This window comes from Coturnix japonica, chromosome W, assembly GCF_054131305.1.
Source record: "Coturnix japonica strain WE chromosome W, WE-NBRP24, whole genome shotgun sequence".
Lineage (NCBI taxonomy): Eukaryota > Metazoa > Chordata > Aves > Galliformes > Phasianidae > Coturnix > Coturnix japonica.
The window spans coordinates 5,297,536-5,307,577 of NC_140701.1; the positions used below are offsets into that span (position 1 = coordinate 5,297,536).

Below are 10,042 nucleotides of genomic sequence, written 5' to 3' on the forward strand. Positions count from 1 at the left end.
GGGCAGGGAAGTAATCTATCTATGTGATACTGATTGATGCTATTAGTTCTTAACAGCTTGACTCTAGAGGGGCTGTTCTTCTTTGGTCACCTAGTTTTAAAAGAATAGATGGCTCCTGTCTATTACAATTTTTAATGCATTATTTGTTCACTGATGCCATAAATGTGCCTGGCATAGCAATTGGCCTTGGTATATCCAGTGACTGAAAGCAACAGTTGTTGCTGTAAGAAATGCAATACTAAGCTTGGTCTGCCTGTAGCTGACAGCCATCAGCTTGCTCCTCAGGCAGGTTCTGTCTGGATGGAATGAAGGGCATGAAATACTGATGTGCTCATCAAACGCTGCTTGTTAGCTTAGAGACAAGGTGTTGAATAGGTTTGTTCATGCATTGAAAACACGTTACTTAGCTGCCTTCATTTTAGCTACAGAAGAACACGTGCAGAATACAGAATTGATTAAAAGAAATAAGAACTGTCTGCATAGAACTTACTCTTTCCTTACACAGGAGAATCAAGCACACGTTTGTATGTGAGTATCTCCAGAGGTGAAACTCGATCACCCAAATGTAATGAGCAGAGACATTACAATCAGTTCTAACTGTATCTTCATGCTGTGCTGAATAAGCCTGAGTCAGGATGTAAACCACTTTCTCTTTTTTTCTTCAGATGAAGCCATTAATGTTGTCAACAAGCCCAAAATGACTCCAGAAATATCAGTCAGTCCTTCTGAAGACCTGGAGCTGGTGTGTGAGGTGTCAGCTGCAAGCGGAGCTGTTGTATGGAAGAAAGATCAAACAGAGGTGAAGCAGGACCAGAAGACAACCATCATCTCCCAGGGGACGCACCGCAACCTCATGGTCAAAAATGTGACCCTGAAAGACCAAGGGAGCTACAGCTGTGAAACAAAAGATGACAAAGCAACATTCCAAGTGAAAGTCAGAGGTGAGAAAATGCTTGGAATCCCAGAGATAAAGGAACTCTTCATTTGGTGTGTCTTGCATTTGGAGGATCAACTGACAGCCTCTCTGGTGCAAAACATTTTGGCTCTAGGACTTTCTCTGTCATCTAGTGTCATAGCAACACTTTTCTACATGTGCTTTTACATCCAGGAATGAATTACTGCAACAAACCATAGGCAAGGAGGGTAACTTGTGCAGCTCTTGTAGTCAGCTGGTGTCTGCAGGGTTACAGTGCAAGAGCACACCAGGCATGCAAGGAGTGAGAAAAGGGGAGGTGTTTGAAGAGATCTGGTTACAAAATTTGAGTGACACAATTAGGTGGAAAATGCCAATAATCAGACTCATAAATGGCCTGGGTTGCAAAGGCCCACAGTGCTCATCCAGTTCCAACCCCCTTCTTTCTATGTGCAGGGTTGCCAACCAGCAGCCCAGGCTGCCCAGAACCACATCCAGCCTGGCCTTGAATGCCTGCAGGGATGGAGCATCCACAGTCTCCTTGGGCAACCTGTTCTAGAGGGCCGTTCCCTTCTGATTTATTGGAAATGTAGAGAGACATCAGAAGAAAAAAAGATAAGATAGGAGGTTCAGCAGTGCATGCAGGTGTTCTAAATCTCATGTCCAAATCTGCTATCAGACTGCAAAATGTTTAGCTTTGTGATATGATGTGATATGATATGATATGATATGATATGATGTGATATGATATGATATGACATGAAATGATATGTCTATCATTTCCCAAGGCAAAATAGAGGGGAAAGTATTTTCCTGTCTTAGTGAGGCATCACGATGCTCCCTGTGAAGTGCAAGTATAATGAAAACGGGCAACTGGAGTAAGCTCTGCAGCAGACTACAGCAAAACTGTGTGACTCTTGTGATGTCCCTGCAGAGAAAGAAGACGTGTTTACAGAGAAGGACAAGATACAAAAGGAGATGAAGGCTGCACCAACAGAAAATGCCACGCTGAGCTGTGAGGTGGCCCAGGAGAAGATGGAGGTGAAGTGGTACAAGGAGGGGAAACTGATCACCTCGAGCAAGAAGTTCAAGGTGGAGTCAGAGGGCAAACAGCGTCGGCTGGTGGTGAGCCAGGTGGAGAAGAAAGATGCAGGGGAGTACAGCTGCGAGGCTGCTGGCCAGAAACTCACCTTCAAGATTCATGTCACAGGTGAGACAGGTGTTGTCTGAAATACAGCAGAGAACAGTAAAGTAAAATCTAGTTTCTATTATACAGTGATCCAGTTGCAGTAGTCTGTGCTGAGGTTTTTTCCCTACACTTGATTGCCTGGGTTTGTAGAAAGTATTTGGTTTTAGTATGGCACAAAGACCTGTTTCAGTCTGTCTGTAGAATAATAATTACTGATATATGTACAATGGAAGCAATATTCAAGATATTATTCAAATCTCTCCTGTGCCTGAGATCCCAAACTGTAATTCTTGTTCACCGAAACATTTGACTAAGATAAGTATGTGCAGTGAGGCTGGAGTGCATGTTGTACGTGCAGGCTTTCATGGTAGGAGAAGCAGGAACTTCTCCTAGTAGTACACTGCCTTTTTCCTATGCCTTTATGTTGGAGGCTGCATCTGGATAGGTGAGTCTGCTCCTCACAGTAAGAGACCTGGTAGAGCTGACTATTCCCAGAGCTCAAAGTAAAATAGATATCTGCAAATCACACACAAAGAACAAAGGACTGCGTTGGTGAGCATATTTCCTTTGTGTCTTTGACAGTCACAGTTGTGGCAATGGTAGATGCCATGAGGAGTCTGTTCAGGAAGCCAGGAGTACTGTTCTGGGTCATGAAAAGGCAGCCAGTGGTTTGACTATCACACGTTTATGTGTTTTGATGTTTCACAGTGGGTCTGAAGTAAAAGGAACTCAGGTTTGGTTGCCTGCAGGACAGATGTTCTTTTGGGTTCAATATGTTTGCATAGTGACTTGCAACCATGGGACTGGTGTTCAAGGACCCTCTTGGTTCCTTCAGTTCCTAGGTTCTTTCTTGCCTAGATTTGACACTTAGTTTCAACAGAAGAGCTGATATTCTCTAGTGAAGGCTATTAGTTTGGGCACAAGTGGTAACCTAAACCTGTTCCAACCTGTACATACAAACCTGCAAGATGGTCTCATTTCAGTCCCTCAGTCAATACTTTTTCTTTTCTTCCCTCAGAGCCAAAACCTGTGTTTATAAACCAGGAGAAGGTGCAGAAAGAGCTGAGTGCTGCCCTGGCAGCATGTGCCTCCCTCAGCTGTGAAGTAGCACAGGATCCAATCTAAGTAAAATGATCCAAGGATGGAAGACTGCTTGCCTCCTCCAGAAAGTTCAGAATGGAATCTGTGGGCAAAACACGGCGTCTGGTTGTGGAGCAGCTGGAGAAGAAAGATGCTGGAGAATACATCTGCGAGGCTGCTGGCCAGAAGATGACCTTCAAGTTGGAAACAACTGGTGAGCATTTGCTTTGGGAACACTAAGCAGCTTTGGTGGGATGTGGATGTGGGGGAATGGCTGGTTTCATTGACATGAGAGAACAGGCAGTGATGCTGTGAAACCAGATGGATGATGCTCAGCCTGGCCATGTGCCTCAGAGCTGTTTGCTCAAGGAAGCCAAGTGTAGTTGTGGGTTTGCTCTCAAGAGCACAGTTTGGTAGGGATGAGTTGGCGGTTGGACTAGATGAGCTTAGTGGTCTTTTCCAGCCTTAGTGACTCTGTGGTTCTCTGCTTCAGGAAAGACCTACTCGCTGACTTACACACGTGTCCAAGTCAAGGATGCCGCAGAAATAAAATCTGTAGCAGAAAAGGCAGAATCTCGTGCCCATCTTACAGTGAAAGGTAATTATGCTTCTGATGACGATTTTGCTTAAATTATCTTATGTTATAAACCAGCTAACATCCTTTGCTTTAATGTCAAGGAAGTTAAACACCACCATGACCTTTCACAGAAATAAAAGCTCCAACCTACCTGCCTTTCTGCCCACAAAATATCCAGCTTGTCTTTTGGGATTTACTTTGCTAAGTAAAACAGGCGATTTTCTTAGGAAGTTGATTTTCTACCTTTAGACTTCAGATTTGTGTTTGAACGTTGAGGGATAAAAACATAGCTTGAATTTTTCTTCATCTTCTCTGTATGTTTGAAATGAGCACAGGTTGTGTTTTTTTTTTAATATATACAATGTTAGGGTATATATATGATGTTAAGTGCGATAAAGAAAAGGGAGACATTTGAGTTAGCACACTACTCAAGAGTTCAGTCCCCAGCTTTGCCACTGTTACAATTATAAGGGCAAGAACATTCTGGAAAATGAATTTCTCTTAAGTAGAGTCATTACGTTTGAGCTACAGAGACCTTTACTAGGAGAAAACTTGTTGTTCAGAGCTAAGTTGCTGTATTTAACCAAAGTAATTATCAATGTCCGTGTTTCATTGAACCTCTTTTCCATTTTGTAATGCGAGGAGTTTCATATCGGGATGGGAAGGTCATGGTTTGATTTGGATGTTGGAGTAAGAATCAAAAGATCTGGGCTCTCTTCAGGTTGTCAGTCTTATTGTCTGACTTCTTAACAACGTTCCTTTCTTTCTATTATTTTTTAATGATGTTTTAAGGCATTTTGAGCTGATAGGTGTAGTGTTCATGTGCAGTAATGCTGACATGAGTAAGTAGGGTGATAATGTAAGGGTTTTTTACATTCCTTCTAAATCTCTGCTTTCTCTTGTTCCATCTTTCTTAAAGAGCAATCCATTAATCTAGTAAAGGAGCTGTGTGATGAGGATGTGACTGAGCCTGAAGAAGCCAAATTTGAATGCGAGGTATCCATTCCTTCTGTGAAACCTCGCAGGTGGTATCTACGTGGGAAGTCTTACAGGCTGGCGGAAACTTGATTATGCAGCAAGAAGGCACCATCCACCGGCTGACCATACTGAAAACCACCACTGATATGACAGGCACCATTCAGTTCTCAATTGGTAGATCCAAATCCACAGCCAATCTGCTTGTCAGAGGTAACATATCCTGGCTTGGTTTACATCATGAAGATGAAGAATTAATTAATGTCCAGTCTTCCTTCACTGGGGTCTTTGAAATATTGTGTGTGTGTCTGGAGGTTCTGCTCCATTTCCAGTTCAAAGTCATTGGACACTAAATGAGACCGCTGCGTCTTAGTAAAAGATCTGTATGAATAGTTGTGATGTGCTTACTATTCAGATCTACAGAGCTGAGGTTTTGTCCTTGGCTATACCAAAGAAGTCAAATCAGGTGAAATTAATTGTATTTCTGAAGTAGACAAGTTTAAGTTTGGTAGCACCTAAATTTGATTTTATCTGAAAGAAATTTGCAGGCTTTTTATCTCCTGTTGTCCCCAGCGTAAGAGTCTCCATTCACATCCTAAAGTACTTATTATATTTTCAACTCACTCTTATTTGAATAAAAGCCTCAACTGGGAGCAATTTAATAAGCACAGAGCAAGAGCTGGAGCTTGCATTTGGTAGATACTATACAGTATTACTTTATAGAAATGTAATCAATGGCATTCCCTATAGACAATCATTTGTTTTATCTTTAGAGTTGTTCAAAGAACCATTGTGAACATGAAATTAATTGGAATGGAATAGTTGCAAGAGACTTTCCTCTTCTTCCAATTGTCCTCATCCTTTCTTCTCTTCCACCCCTGCTTTTCAGATTACCATATACAAATCACCAGGAAGTTGGAGGACAAGACAGCTTTGGAATGTCATTCTGTCATCCTGTCCTGTGACTTCAGGCCTTCTCCAAAGGTTGTGAAATATTTCAAGGGCCACACACCCATCGAGCCCTCTGAGAAGTACAAGATCAAGAGGGATAAGCATTCAGCAGAGCTCCAGATTCTGAAGCTGAAGCCCAATGATGCTGGTGTGTACAAGTGCAAGGCGGGAATTGCAGAGACTGAGGCCACGCTGACAGCTGAAGGTATGAGCAGGGAGGGTGGCCTCTTCCATGTCCTATTTCACCTCAGATTTCTCTTCTTGAGGTTGATTTCTGCCGTTCTCTCCTGCTAACTTTGCAAATGTATAAATTTCACTGAGAAGATTACACAAAGATTATCTAGTCCAGCCATTCTACCACATCCCAGTATGCTTTGTAGTAACAGTGGTAACAGTTCACCTTGTTTCCCCACAGCCCACGATGTAGAAGTAAGGAAGCACCTGCAGGATGTGGAAATTGAAGAAGAGAGCTCTGCTGTCTTCTCCTGCGAGCTGTCCCATGATGATGAGGATGTGGAATGGTTTCTGAATGGCAACCTCCTTTACACCAACAATTACAATGACATCAAGAACGTTGGCAACTGCTGCACACTGACAATGAAGCAGGTTAAGCCTGAGGATGCTGGCACAGTGACAGTGAAGTCAGACAAGGTGTCAGAAAGCGCGCGCCTGAAGGTGAGAGGTGGGTCTGATCACAGCCCTCCTGGATGTAAGAGATGCTAAGGAGCTCCACTTCATTCTATTGTGCAGCAATCCTGCTTCTAAAACTCACCTCTCTGGGTGACAAGTCATCAGGGGCTTTCTTCCAGTGGAAGGTTCCATTGCAGCAGATATCAACGAAGGAGGATGGTTTTGGTGTCCTGCCAAAGCATTCCATTGCTTTTTATCATCATTTTACTTAACACAAGGAGAGTTACAGGAGCAAATTTTTTTACTGCTTCAGTGCCATGCAGTGTCAATGCTGTTGTCTCCAAGGATTTATGACTGCAGGGAGAGATCATTCAGTGTGTGTTTTGCCTCTGGAATGACTAATGACCAGGCTGTGAGCAACCCGATCTAGCTGTGAATGTCCCTGTTTATTGCAGGGGAGCTGGGCTAGATGGCCTTTAAGGGTCTCTTCCAATTCTAAGGATACTGTGATTCTAATCTGCTCTCCCCAGTAATTAAGCTCTTTTACTCTACGCGCTCAGTGTTTGAAGGATTTCCGCTTTCTCCTTTCTTTTGCATTTGGTGGATATTTTTTCCCCAGTGTAAACCTCTGATGTGTGAAATAGAAGATAGATAAAAGGAGTCAATAAAGAGGAAAATCAAAAGTGTTCAGCAGCTTATCCTCTTAATACTGTGGCCTACTGTATGAGCTCTGCTCCACGTGAGGGCAATGCCAGCTCTCCAGCTTTAGAAGAGCTACATCCCAATTTTTTCATATGATATCAGTCCCACCCACAGCAATGCAGGCTGTCCCTCCTGTTCCCTGTATTCTCCTACTGATTAGTTCAGAATTCCTTAAAGTGTATTCAGTCAACAGACATGAAACCGCTTTAGGTTCTATATTGGTGTCGTCAGTAATGGTAAAGATTTATTGATACCTCTTTAAAAATCTGAACACAACTGGAAATGTCTCAACTTCCGTATCACGTTGTTCTGTTTTGCCTGTTTAATTGCAGAGAAGCCTGCTGTCTTCATGAAGTGTTTGAATGATGCTTTTGTTGAGGAGTGGGGTGTGATTAAATTGGAATGCGAAGTCTCTAAAGAGAAGGTCAAACCAGTGTGGAAAAAGGACGGTGTTGTGCTCACTTCTGGCAACAAGTATGAGCTGGTACAGTCTGGGAAGACCCTATGTCTCCTTCTCCATGACCTCGAGAAGTCAGATGCAGGTTTCTATACCTGTGATATTGGCACTGATGTTGCCAAGTCAAATGTCGGCGTTCAGGGTAAGTACTGTGGAAAGTGAAGGAGTGCTAAAAGCACATTCAGTGTGGTCACTATGTCTTACACCTATTCCCCCACGAGCCTTAATAGTTTCTACAATAGAACTGTATTTCTGCAATTTAGCGCAGTGATGTCTGGAAAATTCCCATTGCTTTTGAAGTAAATGTATCTCCTTTTGCCATGAAAATCACAAAACACGTCAAGAATGTCCTGGAAATGTTTCCTTTCTAAACATCCCTAAAATGGAGAAATGGTTTGAACACCAGTAGGGGTAGGATGGTAACAAATTAGCTAATAGAAACATTTAATGTCTTGTCGTAGGCAAAACCCTTTTTCTCACGCAGCATCCTAGAGTTGTCCTCTCTGTTAGGTTTTTCCCTCTGTAGCTCATTGAATCTTCATTGTGCTCCATGGACTGAGCTGCTCTCCTTGTAGTTCTTCCAGAGCAAAGACAAGAGATTCACGTCTCTTTTTTTTTATAGCTTTCTGGTAATTCTGAGAGGAGAATGTCTTAGAGAATACATCAGTGAGGAACGCAGCCATGATCTGCAAATCCTGAGTTCAAACACCAGTACTGCTACTCACATTGGTCACGAATGCCTTTTCTCCATCTAAACCTCATACTAACCTATCTCTTATCTTCCAGAGCTGAATATTGGCATTAGCAAACGGCTGAAAAACAATGAAATCCAGGAGGTAGAAGATGGCACTTTTGAATGCATTCTGTCCCATGAAAGCATTGATGAGTTCAAGTGGACACTGAATGGAAGCAGAGTGGAAAGTGGTGGGCGATTTAAAGCTTCAAACGTGGGTTGGTAAGAGACTCTCCTTATCAAAAGTGTGACTCCTACTGACTCTGGGGAAGTCGTTTTTGTTGCCCGTGGTCTAACCTCCAAAGCCTTTCTGTCTGTGAAAGGTAATGAGATGGGAGAGATTCTGGGGTCTGATTCCTTCAACTGTCTTCTGATAAGATTGTCATGAGAGCTAACTCATAATATGGTTAAAGTGAATAGCAACCTTCTACTTGAACCTTGAAGCACTGAGAATTTCTCTTAAAAATAAGTAAAAGGAGGAACCATTTGACACAAATGTGAGAACTACCCAAAGCACTGGGGTAGTGCTGGAAATGGGCATCTCACTACAGCTTGTTCCATTAACAGTAAATCAGGAATGATCTGTTGAGGGAACTGTGGGAGCAAATATCCTCTAAGTATAAGCTGCAGGGGTGGCCTTCACATCATCTAGCTGTACAACAAATTCCTATCTAGAACATGTGCATCTGAGAGCATCATCTGAGGCTCCCAGTGTGATCAGTGGAGAGAAAGAAGAGGCAGTTTTCAGACATGGTTCATCATCCTCAATGGGGTAGATTTAAGAGAGAATTAATGGTGCCTGGAATTCTATTGTCTGTACTTTACAGATTACTGCTGGCTGTAGGATGGCCTCTGTTGCAAGTGCCTCTCTAACTTATCTCCAGCATGTAGATGCGTGTATTTTGAGAGAGGCATCCTACCCTAAGTGTATGTTACTCAAAAAGCATGTTTTCTTTCAGAAAAACCTACTGAGGTAACAAATCAGCTGGAGGATAAGACAGCAGCAGCAGGGCAGGACATCAGCCTGAGCCGTGAGCTGTCGAAACCAGATGTGAACATCAGGTGGTACAAGGATGGCAAAGCAATCAGAAAAAGCCAGAAGTACGACTTGCAGCAGGAGGGAACTGGGGCCATTCTGATCATCCATGACTCTACCGCCAAGGACAGCGGGGAGTACACCTGTGAGACAGAGGACTCTGAAACAAAAGCCAGGGTCACTGTGCAAGGTGAGTTGAAAAGCACACTGGGGAAGGCATGTAGAGAAGTTGAGGTAAATATCTGCAGCCTGTGGGTGATGTTTTTCTCTTCTGTTTCCTTGAGCGGGATCAATTCCTAGTTTTCAGAAAATATGGTGGATTAAAATATTTTAGTTAAAATAATATCTAAACTGAATGATAAATGGCATGAGAAAGCAAAGCTGAGAACTAAGCTCCAGAAGAGAAAACAAAGTCAAGTATGGCATATTTAGAGACAGGTGAAGAACCCTTGAGCGCACTGAGGAGTACTAGCATACTCTGGAATGTCTCTTGGGCTCCCTACAGCACACATACTTGCTCTGGGGCATGTCTGGATGTCTGTAGAGCTAATTGCAGGGCCCTGAGAAACCTCTGGGGCACATTAGGGGGCACTGGTTTCCATGTGAGTGTTTCCAGGTTCCCAGAAGTCAACAGGGAAGCCTTTGGAGACCCCTTGGGAAGACTCAGTGGGGCCCTAGAGTGATGTAGCAGCTTGTGTTGGTTGCATCTGCTTGGCAGGGAAGCGAGTTCCCTGGTGGGAGCTGACTGACTGGGAGGTGATTCCCTTGGTTTAATTAATTTAATTACCTGGATTATAGT

At 43.1% G+C, this 10,042-nt stretch overlaps 2 protein-coding genes across 2 annotated transcripts; both read left to right on the forward strand.

Moving 5' to 3' along the window:
* Nucleotides 1–5,087: 5,087 nt before the first annotated feature.
* On the forward strand, nucleotides 5,088–6,882 carry LOC146754353 (obscurin-like). The gene is made up of 4 exons (XM_085527536.1): nucleotides 5,088–5,106; nucleotides 5,624–5,890; nucleotides 6,101–6,367; nucleotides 6,854–6,882. Exons 1-4 carry the CDS (start codon nucleotides 5,088–5,090, stop codon nucleotides 6,880–6,882), a joined length of 582 nt encoding a protein of 193 aa, XP_085383662.1.
* A 455-nt stretch (nucleotides 6,883–7,337) lies between these two features.
* On the forward strand, nucleotides 7,338–8,433 carry LOC146754354 (obscurin-like). The gene is made up of 2 exons (XM_085527537.1): nucleotides 7,338–7,616; nucleotides 8,261–8,433. The coding sequence occupies exons 1-2, from the start codon at nucleotides 7,367–7,369 to the stop codon at nucleotides 8,431–8,433; spliced, it is 423 nt and encodes a 140-aa protein (XP_085383663.1). The 5' UTR covers nucleotides 7,338–7,366.
* Nucleotides 8,434–10,042: the final 1,609 nt, after the last annotated feature.